This window comes from Microtus pennsylvanicus, chromosome 14 (assembly GCF_037038515.1).
Source record: "Microtus pennsylvanicus isolate mMicPen1 chromosome 14, mMicPen1.hap1, whole genome shotgun sequence".
Taxonomy (NCBI): domain Eukaryota; kingdom Metazoa; phylum Chordata; class Mammalia; order Rodentia; family Cricetidae; genus Microtus; species Microtus pennsylvanicus.
Genome location: NC_134592.1, coordinates 73190837 through 73212536, shown reverse-complemented (window position 1 = coordinate 73212536; position 21700 = coordinate 73190837). Strand labels below are relative to the sequence as shown.

At 49.7% G+C, this 21700-nt stretch overlaps 1 protein-coding gene across 19 annotated transcripts in view; it reads left to right on the top strand.

Annotated features, from left to right (window-relative positions):
- Atxn7l1 (ataxin 7 like 1) overlaps positions 1-21700 on the top strand; it is a 214293-nt gene that overhangs the window by 145590 nt on the left and 47003 nt on the right. For 13 of the 19 annotated variants that reach the window (XR_012907774.1, XR_012907772.1, XR_012907773.1 and 10 more), the window contains one exon: positions 19831-20053. Coding sequence is in view for 16 of the 19 variants with exons in the window: in XM_075948699.1 (XP_075804814.1) it covers positions 19831-20053 (223 nt within the window). In the remaining 3 variants the exon portion in view is untranslated. Of the gene's footprint in view, positions 1-548; positions 1014-11191; positions 11278-12112; positions 12309-19830; positions 20054-21700 lie in introns of those variants that run through there. The other 6 variants (XM_075948692.1, XM_075948687.1, XM_075948694.1 and 3 more) reach the window with 6 other exon arrangements.

Sequence of the window (21700 nt, the reverse complement as noted above, 5' to 3'; positions counted from 1 at the left end):
CAACAGTGTAGACTCCAGACTAGATTAGACAGAATGCTGGTCCCCAGGGTCCCTCATTCCAAAAGGAGTCCTGAAGCAGTCTCCAGAGGTGTGGGTCCTGCCCTTGGGCCAGCCAGGACCAGGCTTCCAGTGTGGGCTCTCAATCTCTATGCACACAGTAGGTATCTTGGAAGTCTTCTTATTGCACTTAAAAAAAAATTATCCAATACGTCCTTTTTTTTCTCCTATGGGATTACCAGGTTCCAGAACCCCAGAAGTCCTCATTATTTACAAATTATTTAAGCCAATTGTATGGAAGATGCTTGAGGAAACACCCTGTTCCTTCTGCTGAGAACCACAATGTGTCACGTGACACGCACAGCCCCGCCCCCACCCCCACCCCCGCAATAAAGTAATTTGATGTCTTCACATTATCTGCCAACATCTATGTGCATTTTCAAGTTGCTAATCTTTTGCTTTTGTCGTTTAAGAGCTTTTAAATTCCTAATCGGAGGCGGTTGCTTCCGGCTCGCAGAAACAGTTAACCAAACACTCACGCGAGGCAGTCGTTTCGCTTTCTGCGCTTGTTGTTTTTGGCACTGGGTCAGTGCTGTGAACTTCTGGTGTCCAACTGGTAGGACCTGAAACTCTGTGTTTAACAAGTGCCTGTAGTCAAAACAGTTGGCGTGTGCGAGCGAGGGGAGCTGGTACTGACTGCAGCTGGTCAGCCGTCGGGTCGTGCACCGTGCAGAATACGGAATCAGGTTGCTCTATTTTGCGGCTAGGCTTTTGTTGCCATTTCGTGGTTGCGGAATCTCTCTCTCTCTCTCTCTCTCTCTCTCTCTCTCTCTCTCTCTCTCTCTCTCTCTCTCTCTCTCTCTCTCTCTTTCTCTCTCCCCCTCCCTCCCTCCCTCCCTCCCCCCCCCCCCGCCTTTAATGGCATCTGTGCTAATATGGATCACTTCAGGTTCCAAAAGTACAACATGTTTACAGTCGACGCAACATCAGATTAAGTTGCCAGCCAGAGTCGCTCTGTAAGTGGTTTTAGTTTACATTTCTTCTTCTAGCAGGGTGTTTTGCATAATTTTGCTGATCCTGGGTTATTTATAGACTTTTTTTTTTTAAAGAAATGAGGATGTATGAAGAGTTTCTGTTCCAACTGTAGAAAGTGATTTCTTGTCTACGCTGAGTGACGCTGAATGTATGTACGGCACAGGCCGTTATCGCTCTTGAAAATTAATTTCTCTGGAAGGTCACTTGGTAGCATTCCCCAGCCGCCATCTGCAGACCCCCGGGGATCGTCTCCCGCAGAGCTGTTTTCTTTGCGTGTCGCAGATGGAGCAAAATGAAAGTGGTGGTGCCATTTCCTCTGGGGCGCTCCGAAAGGGTTGGGTATTGTTTCAAATCTCCAAAACAACAAGTTCGCAGTAGTTGCTTAGTTCAACTCACGGGAGCGCTGTCATCTGATGGCCCGCGACCTGTCCCAGAGCCAGCTGGCGAGTGTCAGCGTCTGGGGGATGGGACGGCGGCGATGGCGGAAGGGAAGTTCCTGGGTTGGAAAGTTTGTCCCACTGAAGCGACTATAGAGAGGTGCATATCGCGTGGTAAAGAAGGACTTCCAGCCGCCGCTGAATGACGTGCCCCCTCACACGTGATTCGTGTCGATTATCAGGCACGGGGGGGGGGGCTCCCAGGCAGGTTTGAATGAGAACTAAAACTGGGCTTGTAAGAAAACGCTTTGCTAGGGTTAGGACTCTATAAAAAGCGTTCCCCATAATATTTACTAGAACCATTGGTTAAATATTGCTCTGCCTTGCCCACTGAATGGCTGCAAAATTAAAAAAAAAACTCTCTATGGTGGCGTACCTAGAGCACCTCCCTCCCATCTCCTAGGCTGCTAGTCCTGGAATTTGCATGGGAGAGAGACTGTTCATCAGCACAGTGAGTGTGGCGTCCCCTTCTAATGGTCCAGGAGAGCGCTGTAAATGAGACACTTCATTGTGCCACGGGTAAATATTTTAAACTAAACAAATCGAAAAGGAGGGAGAGAGCCATAAACAGCCTTCAGCCTTCTAGTGGAAAGCCCTTCATGGAGGCAGGGCACTTCCCTCGCACTAGGGGGTTCCACAACAGCCGGCTCCCAATACTGCTGTCACCCCAACTCCAGTCAAAATGGAAATTTCCGAATTAGTAAGCATGAGCATTAAGCCCGAGCTGGACATTGTTATAGCCTCTTTAGGGCGATAATTTCTCTTTCTCCTCCACATTTCTCACATCCATATAAAAGTGCAATTTTTCTGTCTCTGCTAACTTTGCAGAGCCCAATGACAAAGCAGGCTTGCTTCAAGTCCTTTACCCTCTGGCCTATGCCCCATACTTTCGTAGAGGGGCTGAAGAGTGGGGTGTCAGGCCTAGCATAGACATCTAACTGTCACCTGCTTATTGCTCCATCTACAGTGGGCAAATTGGCTCCAATGTGATGTTAAGAAACTTTGTTTTCTCAGGTGGAGTGGTGTACGCTTTTAATTACAGCATTTGAGGTAGGAGGTGGCGGGGTAGAGGTAGTGGGTGGAAGCAGGCAGATCTTCTACATGGAGTTCAAGGCCAGTCTTATCTGCAGAGCAAGCTCCAGGCAAGCCAGGACCACGTATGAAGACCTCACCAAACAAACAAAAATTAAGAGCGAGACTTCATTCTGGTTAGAGTCATTCTGCTCCCAGTCACCAGAGCCCTGTCCTTCCCTCTCTGTCAGGTTGGTATGAGTGAGTGAGGCCCATCTTTTCCCGGCTTCTGGTTTGAAGTGTGTGTTGGTCCTGTACATCTTAGACATCTATAATAACTGGGGTGCAGGCTCACTGTGCACGTAGTCTTACGGCCAACATGGATGAAGAGGCTCGTGAAGGGACTCACATGGCGCTAGTGCAGATAGTTATCAAGTTCTTCTTTTCCAGACATTTGTGATTCAGTCAGCTAGACCTTTGCACATCTGTCTCCTAGAGCATGTCACCCGCCCAACCCCTGTAGACCAGCCTGCCTATGGATTCCTTCCTCTCTTTTATACGTCAACTTAGCCATAGCTCAATGTCATACCTGCTGTTTGCTGCAATTGTGCCTAGCCCCACAGGCCGCCGAGTCTACCTTTCTTGTCCCAGGATTGATTCTGCCCACCCCACACTCGGTTTGAAACTTGAGGACTGGAAGGGTCCAGGAATTCCACAGGAACTGAGCACAGCTGAAACCTGGAGACTCTGCCAATTACTAGCTGGTGGTAGCATTGGACCCGGAGCTTAAAGTGGGTTAATCAAACTAGCAAGAGAGCTGGCGGCTATGTTATGAGCTGTGAATCTGCTTACTCCAAGGTCTTGTCTTTTTCTAGAACCACATTAATGATATGTGGGTTAGTCAGAGCCTTGCAGAGTAGGAAGAAAACCAGGAAAGGAAATTGATTAAAGGAGCTGGCTACTTGCAGGCTGCTCTTGAAGTCACCTGCCCAGGGCATAACCTCCAGTGCATGGTCCTTCTCTGTGTGCATGGTCCATGCCTCCAGTGCCCCTGCTCTGTGTGCGTGCCTCCAGTGCAGGACTGCAGGGTAGCAGATCTGCTGGAAACAAGCACCAAGTTGTACCCACTTTGGCCTCCATAGACCTTAGAGCTGCGCTGTGACTATGCGGGAAGTTATTGGCTCTCTACACTCCAGTATGGTAAATGTAAAGGGCTTTGGAGTCGGCCTAGATGATAGTTTAAACAACGGAAGCTCATTTGATCACAATTCTGCCGACTGAATTCCAAGACCACCGCGCTGTCAGGGTTGGTGTCCCCTGAGGCCTTACACATCACCGCACCAGGCTCGCTGCCTTCTCAAGGTTCATCATCTGAGTTCTTGTCCTTGTCCCAATCCTAAGGACCTCTTCAAAGACCTTGTCACACTCTCAGGAAGTAGTGAATTAGAGACTGAACATATGGATGATGGCACACCGTTTAACCAGCCACGCCAACCAGATAAGTCTCTGTGGTGTACAGAGGGTCTCCTGGGAGTCTCTTCCCATATCCATGACTGGGCATAGGGAGCAAGCAACAACAACAATCATACGCCTTTTAAAATCCCAGGAAAAAACCCATCATGGCTATGAATGTCCAAGTTACCTTTCACACGTTCTGAGTGGAGAGACTTTGTTTGCCTGTTGGGAGATTTATGTGGAGGGAGCTCAGGAAGAAGAGCTTACGGACCAGTGGGCTCCAGAATCACCTGGCAGGCTTTCCTGGTTCCTTTCTGCTGACACCTTTCTGGTCAAACACCCTAATCTATTCACAGATTCATTGGTATAAACGTCTCAATGTCTTGCCAACAATTACATATGTTTGTTTAGTTTTTACTTTTTAATCTGCCCTCAGGTTCCTTGGACATTGAGAAACCTTATGCCAGCTATTGCCTTCCATTGAAACCACCACCCTTTTCCCAAAGGCCTGAGGCTGGCTCCGCCAGTTCTGTGAGTTTCTCCCCTGGTAGGAGGGTGCCGTTGACAGTGACTTGCTAGAGGAGCCAACAAGTGGCTTCTGACAGCCCTTTGCAAAATGCGGCCAAGGTCTTTCCTTCACGGAAGACACTAGGAGAGGGACTGTCTGAGCCCAGAGCTGCCATTCTTGGAAACCCCATCTGTAAGATAAAAGCCTAGAGACTTGTGAGGATCCATACCACATAGGAGCTAAACACAACCTGGCCCTTGGTCTCCTGCCGATTCATGCTAATTACACTGCTCTTGGCCTCAACAAGGGTGATGATGGACAGTATGTTCCTGAAGGCTGAGGGGCTTCTTGACAAGCAGGGTGGGGAAAGCTCAATCCCTTCTTCTTAAGCCAGCTTGGGCTCTGGTCTTCATGGAGAAAGGGACAGCTCTTCCAGGAAAGGAGCCTGGGGATTGAGGACAGGGATCCCCTGCAACTATCTGCTTGCCCTATTCCCAGACAGAAGCTCATGTCTAGAGGTTGCCAAACACAGGGGAGAAATGGTATTTTTGTTGTTATTTCTAAGTTATTTAGTTACAACTGTTTATGTTTGTATAGCTTGGCTCAACTCTTTGTTTTGTTTTTTTGTTTTTGTTTTTTTTCTAGATAGGGTTTCTCTGCGTAGCCCTAGAACTGGTTCTATAGACCAGGCTGGCCTCGAACTCAGAGCTCTGCCTGTCTCTCCTTCCTGTGGGCTGGAATTAAAGGCTTGTGCCACCACCGTCTGGCATCAACTTTTAAGCGTGTTTTGCCTGTTAGATCTCAACACTTCTTCCTCAGCCCTGGAGAGACAGGTCTGGTACCACCAGAAGTTAACAGCAGGGGGATTTCAGCTCCAGCTTTGGACGCCTGAGTTCCTGTTTCCCATTTCTGCTGTGTAGTTTATGTGTTGATGGCCACTTGGGGCTGGGTGGGAACTAGAAAATCACCTCATCGGTATAATGTTTCTGTCAGTGGTAAATACGTTTTGTGACTCTGTGTAATGCCCACTGTGTTAGCTCTCCTCAGAGAAGGGCTATCATGGGTCAGTGTCACCGAGGGGATCCTTAACAGGATGGTAGGCCAGGAGCTCCCTACCCTGGATGTCAGAAAATCTGGCTGCACTTGAAGAGAATACCGTTCATAGGTCTTGGTTTCCGAGACATGACTGGAGCCTGCTGCTCAGAAGTGTGGTGCCGGGGGTGAGCTTCTCAGGTTTCCAGGTGGTGAATGGGCTCATTGGTTCCTGGGGTCCGTCAATATCTCAACAGGCTGGAACAGTAGACTCAGTCCAGCAGGGCAACCGTTTAAAGGGTACCTGTGGGTTAACACAACTTAACAACAGTGTGACCTAAGACTTGAGAGTAGGGTTGTAATAAATAAAACATCTGGGTGGATCTTCATTGCACTGATAGAGAATCATGTCTAGAATGGACAGCCAGGAGCTGAGCAGGATGTGTTCACTGGAATGTGTTCCCTTCCGAATTCTAGTTTCTGAGGAATGTTGGGAGCAGGGGGAACCCAGGACAGGGCAGGAGTGGGAACAAAGTTTTGTGAGAAACAGCTTTAAAAGGTGGAGGGTGTTCCCCCTAGAGGAGCTGAAGTAGTCGTGATGACCCTGAGTGGGACGTATGTTGGGGTTCTCAGAAGTTCCGGGAAAGGACAGTCACTGTCTTCTCTCACCATTTGGACATTGCTGCCTTGGAGATTAGCACCCAAGAGGACTGCAGGACGCTGGGCCTGCAGTCCTGCTGGAAGGGAGACATCCATGTTTGAAGAAGGGTCCTTGTGTGTGTTTAAAGTCTGATACTCCTGATTTCAAGCTATATACCTAAGACTCTGGATAGCAGTGAGCACTTGAATGCAAACGGCAGCTGTATCAGGGATGCAGGAGACTCAGAGGGTAGTTGCGTCTCCGAGAGTCCTATCGTCAATAGCCGGTGGAACCTGCATGCAGTGCACATGGCCATAACGTCACTGTTGTTATTTGCATCCAAATTTATTTTATGCAACAAAAACATTAAAATCAGATCATCCTCCGAGCAGTAATAAAGCATAGCAACCTGCTGTCATCAGTCTGCCATCAAAGGGATCCTCTTGCAGAAGCAGGGAGGCAGAGAGGATGCATCTTGCTCAAGACAAATAATACTCATTCATGGACCCTAACTAGCAGCACTGGGGAGCTGTTGTTTCAGAATATCTGTGTGCTGTCTCCTGCTGGCTGCCTTAATTACCTTAACTTAAAAATTACCTCCTTTAAGCGACTCCAAGCAGGGTTTTGGAGGTAACTTTCAGTTATCTTAAAACAGATTGTTGTTTTCAGCTCGTCCTGAACTCTGTCATCTGCTGGGGTTTTACCATTATTGCCTAGGTGAAACTCACACAACATAAAATTAACTGTTCAAAGCCAGATAACTCGCTGGCATTGAATACTGTCATGTTGGGCAGCCGGTTCTATCTAGTTGCAACATGTTTCTCTACTCCACAATGAGACTTCATATCCGCTATGCAGGCACTCCTCCCTCCTGCCCCCCAGCTCCTGACAGCCGTCAATCAATCTGCCTCAGGCTCTGCCTCCTCTGGACATTGTATGGAGATGAAAGTGTACAGTGTATTTGGCCTGGTGTGCCTGACTTCTTTCATTTCACACAGTGGTCTTGAGGTTCGTGTGTGTTATAGCACACACCATATGTCATTCTTTCCTCCGACTGTGTTACAGGTTTTCTGATTTATGCATCCGTCAGTGGGTGATTCCGCCTTTGATTACTTGTTTTTTAACTTTAGGTTTATTTACTTTATGTGTCTGGGTATTTTGGCTGTATGCGTGTACGTCAGCATGTGTCTGCCTGCTGCTGTCAGAGATAGGAAGAGGGCCTTGGTTCCCTTGGTTGCCCTGGAATTGTAGTTACAGATGTTTGTGAGCCATCGTGTGGGTGCAAGGAACCCGGATCGTCTGCAAGAGCAAGCACTCTTAACCGCTGAGCCATCTCTCCAAAGGATTTATTCTTTGGAGAGGTCTTTGTTGTTGTTGTTGTTTGATTTTTGAGATAGGGTCTCACTATGTAGCCCTAGCTGACCTAGAACTCACAGTGTAGACCATGGTGGCCTTGAATTTGTACTCACAGAAATCTGCCTGCTTCTGCCTCCCAATTCCTGGGTTTAAAGGCTCCTGGACCATCTTAATTAATTTTAATGTGTAGCTCAAAGGCATTTGGTACCATCATATTGTTTTACGATCCTTGCTACCACTATCTGCAGAATTCCTGGATTTGCAAAGCACTAACACCGTGACTGCCAATAGATAACAGGAGGCTCCTCCTTCCCTCCCCCAACTCCTGCCCACTCTCATTCCCCCTCCTGCCTGTATTTGACTACAACTACTTCATATCAAGGGAACCCTACAGTATAGCCTTTCTTCAGCTGGACAGTTTCACTTAGTGTGATGCTGTCAAGGCTCATCTGTAGGATAGGGTAACGTGTCAGAATGTCCTTGCTTCCTAAGGCTGAATACCACTCTGTGACAGTTAGAGGTTTGTTTTGTTTTAATAGAGCGTTTGTTTGTTTATTATCTGTGTGTGTGTTACTTGTGTGGAGGTCAGAGGACACCTCATAGATGTTGATTTTCTCATCTCACCACGTGGGTCCTGGGAATTGAACTCAGGTCATCTGGCCACGGCGTCAAGTGCCATCACGAGATGAGACATCTCGCCAGCTCCTGGTGGTTAGTGAGCGTTATCAGCTTCTAGGATCACCTGGGAAGAGTTTCAGGGAGACATTGTCCAGATGAGATTCCATGAACAGATCTGAAAGCCACGGTCATGGTTGTGCTGGTCGAGGTGGGAGACTAGCTCGCTGTGAGTGGCAGCATTCCCTCGGCCAGGGACCCTGAATCACAGAGCAGAGAAGGCCGCTGAGCAGTAAGCATGCTACCTTCTTCTTCCTTCTTGCTCACGGGTGTGACAGGACCAGCTCCTTGACGCTCCAACTGCTGTGGCTGACCTAGTCTGTGGTGGAGTGTAGCCTTGAACTGTAAGCCCGACAAACCCTTCATCCCCTCACCTGCTTTTGTCTGGATCGCAGCAACGGGAAACAATCCCATCCTCGTGCGCATGCGCACAGACGTATGCGCGCGTACGCCACGTGCGCAGATGGACACACATGCCTTATTTTGTATTCGGCTGTGAAGAATTGTGCCGCTTTCATCTGCTAGCTCCTCAGAGTGATGCTATTTTGGACGTGATGTACATATAGGTATATGCCCGTAAGTGGAACTATTGAATCATACTGTAATGCTAGTTTAATGTTTTTGGGAACTACCATGCTGTTTTCCACGGCAGCTATCATATTTTATATTGCTCACAGCGCTACACAGGGGCTCCATTTTCTCCTCGTACTCACCAGCTCCTGTTCTGTTCCTCTGTTTAAATAGTCATTCTAGTATGCTGGAGTGCTAGCCCCTTTTAGGTGTGATTTGCATTTCTCTGATAGCTAGGGAGTGGAGTGTCTCTGCCCAGGCTCCCCTTAGCCATTTGTTTACCTGCTCTGCAGAGCCGGCCTTGGCACCGTTTTGACTTTGCCCCTTCCTGTTTTTGTGTTTAGAGCTACACTTCCAAACCTGCTGTTTCTCAAGAGCTACGACAACATAAATTTTTTTTAAGCCACCTGTGTGCTGAAAACTTAGGCCACCTAGTTACTCTGTGGGGCACCTGAGGTGAGGAGAAAGAATGGGCCAGGCAGAAGAACCAGAGTGCACCAGGAAAGCTGGCCATGGGAAGTGTCCACCTCTGACCTCCAGGTCTTCCCGGAACTCTCAGCAGAGATTCCAGGAGAGCTGTTGCTGTTTGACTCTGGCCAGGCTCAGGCTCCCAGGCCACGGGGCCGCTTTTTCATCTTCTCCGAACTGCTAAGCCTTACAACATCCAGCAGACCGCTTCTTGGTAGTCCCCTGGGTAGGGGCAGTGTGCTCAAGGAGCCTTTGACCAGCTGGCTTAGAGTCCAGGGGACAAAGCTCGCAGCATAGCACCCTGGAGCAGACTATCTCCAGCCAAAGCTGCAAATGATCCAGAAAGGAGACCTGGCTAGTGGCTTGCCGGCTCACACCCAGTTGTCCACACAGACACCATTCCAAGAAACAGCAGCGGACACAGACTAGCTCAGCCCTGCAGTCAGAAAAACATTAATTCTCCCTAATTCGGCGAAAAGGTTGTCTCTAACTGATTTTCCCACAGAGACTCCCGGCTCTGTCGAGCTGGCCAGTTGTCACGAGATGATCTCTGCAAGGCTTGTCTGTACTTTCTCACAGCCTGGGATCTTCCTGAGTTTTTCAGAGACTTGCTTTCAGTATTCCTTACTAAAAGGTGGATGCTGCTCACCTGGACATGACTTAAGGTTCATCAGGTATTAGCCAGGTTTTCAGAACTTACATTGGACGAGAGCCAAAGGAGGTTCTGAGAGCAGAAAAAGAACTCTCAGATGTTAGGTCCTGGAGAAACTCTGGACAAAGTTCACTCAGTACCTGTGGCTCCTCCTCCCAGTCCAGCTGGGCTGCTCTTCCCTTCCCTTACCCCGGGCTTCTCTAGTCCCGGTCATTTCCGTCAGGCACTCTTTTGACTCTTGTCTCCACTCTTGGCCTCTTGCGTGGAGACTCCTCTCTTCATCCATTTGTCCTCTCTCATCTCTCTCTCTTCCTCTCTTGCCCCTCTCCCCATGGCCTGATTCAGTCTGAAGTCTTCCAGATGCCTCTGATATCTGTAATAAGCCTTCTCCTCAGTCATACCTCGGAGCAGCCATGTCCTCATTTTTCATTCATCAAATACACTGATTTGTTGAATTTTTTTTTTATTAAAGACAGTCTCACTCTGTAGTCTTGGCTGCTCTGGAACTCGCTATGTAGACAAGGCTGCCCTACAACGCATGAGAGAGCCGACTGCCTGTGTCTCCTGTTGCTAATCTATACTCTCTGTCTCTATGTATCTGCCTGTTCCGGATATTTCATAGATGTAAAGTCATGTCACTCATGGCCCTTTGTGAAGCATTATCTTTGTAAGGGCTGGTCCCTTTCCCATAAGCTGGCTGACCCTTCGCACACAGGGAAGAAAGTCTGAGTACCCAGAATGAGAGCCACAATTGCTGGCCCATACCTGTGTCTGGCAGACTGGGATTGGCGGTGGAAAGATCAGGCATTCAAGGTCCCCCTCACCTACACAGAAATTTCAGAACCCTTCTAAGTTACACGAGAAATCGGCTCAGAAAACAAAAACAACAACAACAAAACCCAAAATCGTCCAGAATGAATGAAAACCCCACTGAAATTAAGAATGGCATGGTCCCTTTGGGGTTTTCCAGTGATAATAATGGTCTTCAAAGCATAGGGCCCGATGGGCACTGTCCTGCAGGATGGGCATTCCCTGTAGGGAAGGAGAACAGAAAGCCTGGCAGTACCTCCAGGCCACCTAGGACCCAGGTAGGCTCCTGGGGGACTGCAGGAGAACCCCCACCCCCATCCCACCCTCTACACCTAGAGAGAGCCCTTCTGAGCCTCCGAGAAGCTGGCTGCTTCTGACCACACCTCATGTGTGGGATTCAGGAAAACCCATGCTCATCCGGCAGAATTCAGGATGCACCCCGGACTGCCTGCCCTCTTCTTGCTGTGTCTTTCCTCAATCTCATCTGGGCGTGCTCTCTTAAAGGGGAAGTGAAGCGTTATGACTGGCCAGGGCCCGCAGCCAGGAAACAGCTACCAGAAGAGCACCATTACCCAGCATGTCATTGGCTCAGCCTCCTTATCCAAACGGTCAGGCTGCCTCTCCGGGAAGTGTAAGTGTGAACACAGGCTATGGTGGCCTGCCCTCACTTGGGTCACAGAAGAGAGTCTGGCAGGCGAAGCATGCTGGCAGCCTATGGCTGCACTCAGAGAGATGAGTGTCTGTGTAGACCTGTGGGCAGGAGCTGGAGCAGCCAGTGGGGATAGCAGCTGCTTCAGAAAGAGGGCATGTGTAGGAGGCTGGGGACTGGGCTATTTCAGACAGCCCTTCTGGAGGCTCAAGCCTCGGGTCCGGGAGAGGAGAGGAATGGAAAATTTTACAGCACACCTTTGAGAGCTCTGGGGAGCCAGCTATCGGGCCCCCTCCTGCCTCTCGCCACCCCTGGGTTGCAGCGTTCACGTGCAGCCCAAGCAGCACTTCCTGCCTTACACGCTGGGAGACGGCCTTTCTCTGTTGTTTTCACGTGCAGTCTCCGTTAAGAACTGTTTCGGGTCTTGTCAAATGTTGCACATGGCTTGAAACTCCTGACCGCGTTTTCCCTCGTTCCTATTCATGTATGGTCCTCCGCCTAGTGTGTACACTCGCTGGGCCCCAGATAGAGCATGTGGCCAGTCCACTGTCTCCATGTTCATTAAAATGACTGGGAATGTTTGGCTTGCTGTCAAACTAGAATTTTGTTTCTTGCGTGCCCACGGAGCAGGAAAAGAACAGTTCATACACTCACAGGCACCTGCTCTCTCAGAGATATGCCAGAGTGAGTGACAGACGGGAAGTCAGGCTTCTACTATACTGGAGGCTCCATTCTGCCCCAGGTTTTCATTTGTGCGGTAGCGATGACTGGTCCTGCATGAAGTAATAAAAGTTTACCTTCTAACAAAACAACTCAGGTTTTTCTCTCCAGAGGAGAGAGAGAAAGGAGTGAAGAGGGGGAGGAGGAAAACGTGCGGCTTTGTACGCCTATGTTGACAGGCATAACCACACCCTGCTTCAAGACAACTTCCTGTTTGCCACTACCAACTGCCACTCCAAGGAGAACAGACGTGGTTCCGTTAGTGGCTGCTGGGGACCATGACAACCTGTTGGGTGAGTGGCTCTGAGTGACACTGGGAGCTCGGCACTGAGTAGAGACTTTGTACCTTCTCTTGGAGGAGACCAGGGCTCTGCGCTGTCCAAGTTGGAGGCTGACAGGGGAATAAAGCAGAGGTAGCCTCTGCTTCTCAACCTGTGTCCTCAAACAGTGAGCGTCCCGGGATTCATGAGAACGGAAAGTTTTCAGCTCGGGCTAGGGAAAAGGCCGTGACCCGTCCACTTAGGCAAGCCGCTGAGATGTTTTTTCTTATATCTATCATCTTTTCATGTATCAGGAAATGGATATTGTCTACTGTGAGTTGGCATTGAGGTGGTCTTTACCTGTGATTGAGCCTCTCAACATTCTGTATTTAGCCATGGATGTAGTGAGGGCTCACTGTGTTAAATGCCAGAGATAAACAAGATCCCTGCCCTCAAAGTGCCCAGGGATAAGACAGGGAAGCCAGCAATTACAACGTGGTTGATCATAACTAGGGGAGAGGCTGCGTGTGCCAGAGGCTTCCTACTGAGTCGTGATCTTTAATGTGGGTGGTGTCTCCCTTCTATGTATGGGGGAACAGGGGTTACATTATTAGTCCAAGTCACAGGGCTAATGGGTGGCATCCCAGTTCTTTCTGATTCCAGAGACCATAGTGTCTGGTCCATATTTCTGTTAACTCCCAAAGCTAAGGGAGCATGAGCATCACCTCAGGACTTTTCTTAAAAAGTACAACTTGGAGGCCCTAGCCTTGTTGTCACAAGACTGAAGAACCTCCTGACATAGCCCTGCACAGAAGCCTAGGGCACACCTATGTCCAGGATCCATCTCTGTGAGCTATGGGCTGATCATGCCCACAGCAGACAGAACCCTTGGTGTGCATAGCCCTGGTCCTAGGCAGAGTCTGCTGTTGGTGCCCCCAGACAGTCAGAAACACCAAATCCAACTGTTCTGGTATTTTTAATATTAGGGATGCCAGCCTGTCAGAACTTCTCAAAGATACCTAGGCTTGTGCCTCCCATTTGCCAACAGCTGGCTGCACGTGTTCCTTCAGTGCCCTGTGGTTGAAGATGAGGTTCCTGTGTCTATTTAAGGTGAGCTCAGTGGCATATCCAAAAGCAGGAAACTACCGGAGCTATGGTGACGCCTATACAGCCCACAGTGTGTTTCCATGGGTTGTAGAGCAGGGAGGTGGCTATGGAGAAGGCTAACATGGAACAAGAGGACCCCTTGTGAGTTTGCCACTGTCCGGGGTGAAACACAGGAACAACCAAGGCAATAGAAAACCCAGTGTTCTCCTGTTGATCGCAGTGTTGTTGTTTTGAGACTGTGAACCTAGTATGGTTCCCATCTCTCAATCCTCCTGACTCAGTCTCCCAAGTGCTGGCATTACAGGTGTGTGCCCCTGTGCCTGGTGAGAAAAGGCGCGCCCTTTTAGGAAGGTGGTGTCTGGCTGCGGGTGAGGTCAGCAGGCCAGGAAAGGCAGCTGCCGTCAGGAAGGCAAGTCTGTTCTCTAGCCACCAAGAGAAGAGATGCGATGGCCAGCCTGGGGTACCAAGACTCAGCAAATGACACTGTCTATGGTTTCATTGTGGTACACGGTGCTCACGTCCTGGGGCCGCAGGGGAAGTGGCCAGGAATGCTTTCAAAGAAGAGTTGGTGGTGAATGAGTGACGTGAGACTTGACTCGTTTCTCCTGCCTTCCTCCCTCTGTATCTGCATCTGCTCTCTCAGCTTTGTCCTTTCTGTTGTGGCGGCCACCGCTCTTGGGCTGACGGCCCGGCTTTTACCCTTTTTGGACATCGTATGACTTTAACAAGCCCAGTACACAGTCGGTCCTGGGTCCTTCCCTATCCTTCTCATCCTTACACTAATTAAGTAGTGATTAATGTTTGCTCAGTGTTGGTGATGCATTCCACTTCTTGAGGGTTTGTGTTTCGTTTCACTGCACGTGTGCTCAGCTTGAGCTAGCCTCCTACTGGTCACTTTCGAGTCTCTCGTTTGTAACATTTATTATTATTCTATTACTGTAAACAACGCTACTGAGAATGTTTTTGAACTACCCCTCCGCCCCCAGACCCCCTGCCCCTTTTGAGATATTTCCTTGAGGTCTCTTTTTCAAGCTAGCATTGCCAGATTACCAGATCAAAGACCGTACATGCTTTTTACTTCCTGTTTTTATCACGGGGGCACCTCCAGAAAAAGTGTAATCCCTTTAAAGGATCATCCTCACGCTTGTTTCTCGTGAGTTTCCCCTGTAGCCAGGTTGAGTATCTCATGAGAACATCCCGAGAGCGGATGGAATTTATTTGAGGTCCCGGAAAATCCCTGGGACTCCCCAGATCCTACCCAGCAGTGTCTGGTGCCAGGATCATGTGCTACCATATAAATGCTGAGCTGAAGAGCAGGTTTGGGGGGAGAAGGCTTCGAAAGGGAGCAAAGATAAGGAGCCGCTTCACCATCAAACTGCACACAGGAACCCCGGGGTGGCTCTGAGACAGGAAATGCATCCTCCGGACCCACTGGAGAAATTGTCTTTCTAAAGTGTGGAGGGAAGAAAATATCCCAGGCCCATGGCATGGGGAGAGGACACCATCTCTGGGACTAGGCAGGCAAAGCTTGTGTCTCCTCCCAGCTTCGAAGCCTGCACAACTGTGGTCTCCATTCATAACTGAACGAAGCTCCCATTCCCATCTTTCGCCTAGAAGCTAACAGTTGTGTGGCTGTTCAAGAGAATACGCATGCTGCCGCGTGGGTGGTAACAAGCACCATGCCTGACACGTGGCTGAAGTCAGATCTCTCTGCCCTGTGTGGGTCCTAGAGCTCAAACTCAGGACTGGAGGCTTACCACCAAGCCTTCTCACCAACCTGTCCAGTTTCCTTGTGGATGGAGTTCCTTTCGGAACTCAAGAGTGTTCCTAATGAGATATATCCTCACCTCAGAGGCCAAAGCAGATAGAATCCAGGGATGAGACGGAATGTAGAGAATGGCCCTCTTGCTGGCTGCCCTGCGGGGCTGAAGCTGGTGGCCCCCACTGGCTGCCTTTGGGGCTGAAGCTGGTGGCCCTCACTGGCTGCCCTTTGGGGGTGAAGCTGGTGGCCCCCACTGGCTGCCCAGCGGGGCTAAAGCTGGTGGCCCCCACTGGCTGCCCTCTGGGGCTGAAGCTGGTGGCCCTCACTGGCTGCCTTTGGGGCTGAAGCTGGTGGCCCTCACTGGCTGCCCTCTGGGGCTGAAGCTGGTGGCCCCCACTGGCTGCCCTCTGGGGCTGAAGCTGGTGGCCCTCACTGTCCGCCTTGGGGGCTGAAGCTGGTGGAGACTGTGTTGTCAGACTCCAGCTTCTGCCTGCACTTGCTCGCACAGCTGTGGAAGACCACTAGCATCTGTGGTGTTCCAGGTTTATTAGGATGGGGTTGGCTCCTTAAAAACAGTATTGGAAACTCCCAACTTCTTCCTAAAAGCAGCACACTGGATACCTGCGGCCAGCTCAGCCGTTCCTAAGACATCTTTGTGGAGGACTCAGTGCAGGGTGTTGATGCTATGCACACGAAAATATCCCCTAGACAGAAAGAGTGTGGAAGGGAGGATTCTGAGTTTTGACTGAAGTGGAACTACTCGGAGAAGAAACGAAGCTAAGGAGGAAGACAATAGGGCTCTCATTCCTCAGTTAGTGGCTGCAAGTCCCCGGCCTGCTTGTTCCTAGGATTGCTCCCCAGACTCCTACCTGGATATTTAAGCACTGTATTTGGGGGTAGAGGGGCTGGAGAAGAGCACCTGCTGAGTGCTTGGCTTCCTGGGGAAGAAGTGGAAGGGTTCATTCAGGCTTTCCTGTCTTTGGTCCTAGGGCCTCCAGCTCTAGGGGAGTTAGCCACTCTCTGAAATGTCCCTCGGAAGTGGGAGAGAGGCATCCCACCCCCACAGCCACCTCTTTCAGATCAGTGGAGGAAAATGGAATTGAGATATGGGCTTAAAGGAACCCTAAATGTAACGTAGTCATCCGCTAGAGGAAAGGCCGTCTGGGGAAGGCATCCATTCAGGGAGAACGTGGAGAACTAGCCTCACAGATGAATGAGGTGATGTGCGGGAAGGGGCGCAGCGGAGAGGCAGTGCATGGCTGCGATTAACAATGGCCGTGGTGACAGTAGCAGTGATGATGATGATGATGATGGTAGCAGGAGGCCCAGGTAGCATCAGTGAACGTTGTTTGCTCCACGGCATTAGCCTGAGGCCCAGGTAGCATCAGTGAACGTTTGATCCATGGCGGCCCCCTTCCAAGCTCTTCCCTCCTGCACTGTGCTGAGCCTATCTCGAGTTATATCTCTATCACCCCCGTTCTTTTTTTAAATAATTTTTTATTAGATTTATTCATTTTATATTACGTGTTTTGCCTTCATATATGCATGCGCCCAAAGATACAGCTGTGTCAGGCTTCTATAGGCAGGTCTTCACATGCTAGAGACCCACAGATTGATGCCAGTGAAGGTCTTCCTGCCAGTGTGTTCATCCTGCCCTGCCTAGAACACATTCCACACATGTTCAAAAGTGTGCTCTCAGATCGCCAATACCATGCAGCCCTGAGTTCAGGTTCTGCCATTTTACACGCTTCTGTAGCTTTTCGCACCTGCCCCCATAGGAGTAAGCTCAGAGGACTGAAAAGCTGGCTTCGCATGGGCTACCATTGCCTACTTACTTCATTGATTATTCATCAGGTTTTGAGAAATATCTCTTATGTGCAACTTGTTCTTTCAAATGGATATTTAAGGATTTCTGGGGCCAGAGATGCAGCTTGCCTAGCAGGTACGAAGTCCTGGGTGTAATTCCCAGCACCCTGTACGCTAGGTGTTGTGGCTCAGGTCTGTAATTTCAGTACTTGGGAGGTCTAGGTGGAAGATCAGGAATCAAGGTCACTGCAGCCACAAGTACCTGGTGAATCGAGGCTATGAGACACTGTCGCAACAAACCAGAAAGGGGAGGGGGCTTGTGGAGGAAGGAGAACATAAAACCAAGAAAAATCATTGATTTAATGTTTATACCAGTTTAACGGTATGATATATGGGCCAAGACCATGACCACAACTTCTCTCCGAAGGTGATTTCAGAATCGCCAGTCTTCCCCCTCCTCCCCGCTCTTGTATATTAATGACAGTTTCTTGTGGTTCATCTCTGCTTACTTCCATCATTTTTTAAACTTCAATTTTTAATTAATTTTTTTAGATTGTACAAAGTGCAATGAGTATCATACAGCATTTTTCATGAATGTGTGTGTTTATTTTTTTATTTATATGTTGATTTTTTTTTGAGACAGGATTTCTTTGTGTAGCTATGGCTGTTCTGGAACTAGCTTTGTAGACCAGGCTGGCCTCTAGCTAACTCTGTAGACCAGGCTGGGCTCAAACTCACAGATCTGCCTGCCTCTGCCACCCGAGTACTGGGGTCAAGCATGTGTCCTACCATGGCGGCCGCACGTGTGTGTCTTTATACGTTGTTCTTAATTAATTCCCTCACCCACTACTTCAACAGTTTCTAACCACTAATTTAGAAAAATAAGAATTTTGTCACTCAGTCACCAAAGGCTAATAAATGACATTTCTGTATACCCCAGTCCTCACCAGCTTTGAACAAGTCAGTGAGAGAAGACTAGAGAAAAACAGGAAAGATCTGTGATAGAAATAAAAATCTTATTTTAGAATCAAAATCCCGTGTTAAAAAAAGAAGAAGAAGAAAGAAATTGCTCAAAAAAAGAACTTGAAGGGGGCTCTTTTCTGGTCCCACCATGGCCTCAAACCATGTCCTCCCTGCGAGCCTCACAGATGGGACTAGTCCACTCGTATTGCCTACTTCTAACCTTTAGTGTTACGTAAGTGTGTGGAGAACCTTCATGGTCTCCAGCCTTGTTCACAGTACACACCATTTCCTTCCTGAGAAGTAGCTGGGCCCATGGCCAAGGCCCTATTCCTCTCTGAGTCAGCTGTGGGGGTATGGACATGCCTGGCTTCGTCCTGCCTGTCACAGAGGGCTTTTACAGGCCAGTCCCTTTTACAGAGAGCGAGTTCTTCCAAGGACGAGCCTATCCACACGAGGTATTTCAATACGCAATCTGTTATTATTGCTGTGGCATCCAGGAATCAGGGAAGATGAGGAACGGATCTTAGTGTACACTGTATTCAAACTCAAGGAGTGGAAAGAGGCCTGAGAACTATCTAGGAACCCACTTCACTTAGAGGTGAAGACACCAAGAGCGAGCATGGCAGTGAACACACCCAAACCCACCACAAGGGTCGCAGTCAGGACCCAAGGTGTGCTGGCTCCCAGCCCTGCATCTTCACAACCTTCAGTGTGTGGCTACAGAGAGGGTTTGCTCTGGGTCAGTGAAGGACAATGACCCACAGAGTCATTCTGTAGAGGTAGAGTGTAAGCGCTGTGCAGATGAAAATGCCCAAACCAGATGACCCTCAAAAACTGCAGCCCCTGACTCCAAATTGTCAACTTTGAGAGACCCTGAGAGCCCACTGGCGTGAGAGGTGGTGGAGGAACCCCGAGACAGGTCTTGGCTGGACAGAGGGTGCTGTGATCCACCACATTTCCCTTCTTCCCACCTTTGCCGCAGCCGTGCAGGCTAACAGATTTGTGAGCTCGGGTTCTTCCCTCCAAGACTTTTATTGCCAATTCGTTGAATTCTTCAGCAAAGATTAATCAACTAATTACCCAAATTAAGGCGCAGGAGGGCCAGAGGGGACTTAGGATTTCAGGAACAACTTGTGTGAGTTTGAGATTTCTTTCCCAGAACTGTGTACAAAGCTGTCAGGGACTTTTCCAGAGATGCTTACTGTGATCCAACCTGTTATGGCTGTGTCTCAGAATCCAGCTTCTTGCATCTGTCCTGCTCAGGGTCTGCTTCCTGTCTGTCTCTGCCCCGACCTTTGGAATTTCCTGTAGAACCGCAGGAAGCTCCCAAATTCATGCACTGGTACTGTGGGTTCTGCGTCAGGCCTTTGCGTCCTTCTGTGTGTTGTGTTCTCAAACTTCTGTGAGCTTAAAGAGGCTACCCCTGGGATGTGTCCACAGACTCTCCCTACAGTCCCAGGAAGAGGCAGATACTGAGTCTCTCCTGGCCCTCAAAGGCTCTCAGATTCACCCTTCCTACACTGTCACCACAGACTTCCATACTGCTCCTGTCCTGGGGAATTCATCCTAACAGTTTTGCCCTGGAGATCCGGGTTGCTGTCAGGGGATCACGTTGGTTTTGTGATTGATCAGGTAACACCTGCTACTCCCGTGGAAGCGGTTTTGCGGACGGATAGAAATACCTCCCGTGAGAACCCCAGGGTTAGCTTAGCATGCCATCTGATACAGAAGTCCGACTGTAGTCATCGTTAGTTGGCATTGATGCCAACATCGGAGCAAATGTCAGAGGCGGTGGAGCTGCTAACCTTGCCAGGAGAGGCCTGCTCTATGCCTGCTGCGTCCACGAGTGTGTGTGACTGTGGGATCCACTGGCCCCAGATTCTGTGCTGAATTCTGTTCTTTCTCCCCCTCCCGCAGAGAGAAGACACAGTTCAATGTGCAGGCCTTCTCCCTCTCCGGCGTCTCCAGCCTCCAATGCCCGGACATCATTAGCACAGGCAAAGACAAAAGCCTGTCTCAGCGGCCATAACGCTGTCAGCAGCACCTCTAAGCCATTTAAAACGCCCAAAGACAATCTACTTACCTCCAGCAGCAAACAGCACACAGTCTTCTCTGCAAAGGGGCCAAGGGATAAACCATGGTGAGTCGGGGTGTCGGGTGTCGAGACTGTCTGGCCCATGCTCTGGGCCCTGGGGACCGAGGAAGGAACTCAGAACGGTGACGTGCAGAAGCTAACGACTAGACTGTAGTAACTAGAGAGGGAGCATGGGACCTTGAAAGTGTTGTCTGCCTGGACAGAGGAATATTTGTACACTTGAGAGCTGAGCTGTACTGTGTCTAAGGCAAAGGAAAGAGGGAAAGATTCCTCAGTTACATGGTTGCCTCTCAATTTTCTGCCCCAGTGAAGAGAACCGCCCGTGTAAACCGCCTATGCACAGGCTGTTATGGGGAAAGAGAGAGGCTGTGATGGTCCCCAGCCCTGGAAGCAGAATCCCCACCCCCACAGGGCCTCTGTCCCCAGTGCCCCAAAGACAGTGCGAATCTTAGAAAGGGAGGAGTAGGGGAAAGGGAAAATAAGGGAAAATCGTGTTTCTGATGGGGAGCCTTTACCAAAAAGCCACGAAAGGTTCCCCCTGGACTAGACAAATTGGGAACCGTCCTGAAAATATGAAGGATGGACACAGTACCCTCGGCCTGGCTTGTCACAGGGCCGTCCACTTTATCTTTATCCTGAAGATGGAGAAGGGACAAGTGTCTCATTTATATATTTAAAGAGAAACAGTGTTGGTTAATTAACGGTAGTTAATTGCACTTAACGTCCTACCCAGCAAAGCTGTGGAACACAGTCATCCATCAATCAGGTGGTGGCTGTGCACTGGAAATTTTGAAACTTGTAAGGAGCTAATTAAGCCACCTCAGTGAAGGAGCCTCAGGTGATGGGGGAGGGGAGGATGGAAAGGGGGCGTGGCTGCACGCCGCCCTGCCTCATGAACTGGCTGTGTTCTTTGTGGGCTGCTGGAGGGAGCGAACGTAGATCTGTCCTGGGTAGGGTACAGTTGCTTAGGAGAGACCTGGTCTGAGAGTGACAGTTGGTGACCTCTGATGGCAGTGTCCTGCTTCCCGGCCCTCCTCCCAGTGCCCCCAGAGAGCAGTGGCCTCCTCCCCGACCCTCCTCCCAGTGCCCCACAGCAGCAACACAGTGTCTGGGCCACTGTCAGTGTTATTTCATTCCTGCCAAAGTCTCCTCACCTGGGATTAAGATTGTGGAGTTCATCCAGCTGCAGAATCGGAGAAATGGCTCTTCAGAGACAGGCACGGCAGTGTACGTGTATGATCCCAGCATTTGTGGGCCAAGGCTAGAGGACTATTGGAGGGGGGGGGTGTTCAGGGGCTGTCCTAGATTATGTAGTGAGACCGTATGGAAAAAACAAAAAGACAGAGATCCAAGGGAAACATGAAAATGGTAAAATAATTTATTCGGGCTGAGAGGGTGTTGCTTGGTTGTAAAGCATTTACCTAGCATGAGTGGGGTCCCCAGCACTGCAGAAGCAAATAGAGAAGAGTTTCTGAGTCTGGGAATGACCTACGGACAAACGTAAGGAAGGCAAGGATCCCCACCCCCTCCGTGAGATAAGTGAGCCCACCTTTCGAAGGGGCCGCTGAGACTGCTGAGTTAGCTCAGTTTCCCTGTCCAGCATAGTTGACCCTCTCAGCACACCGGGACCTGCCATGCCATGGCATTAGGCGCCTTTAGCTAGGGGCAGGAAGTGACAGCAAGAGTGTGCGC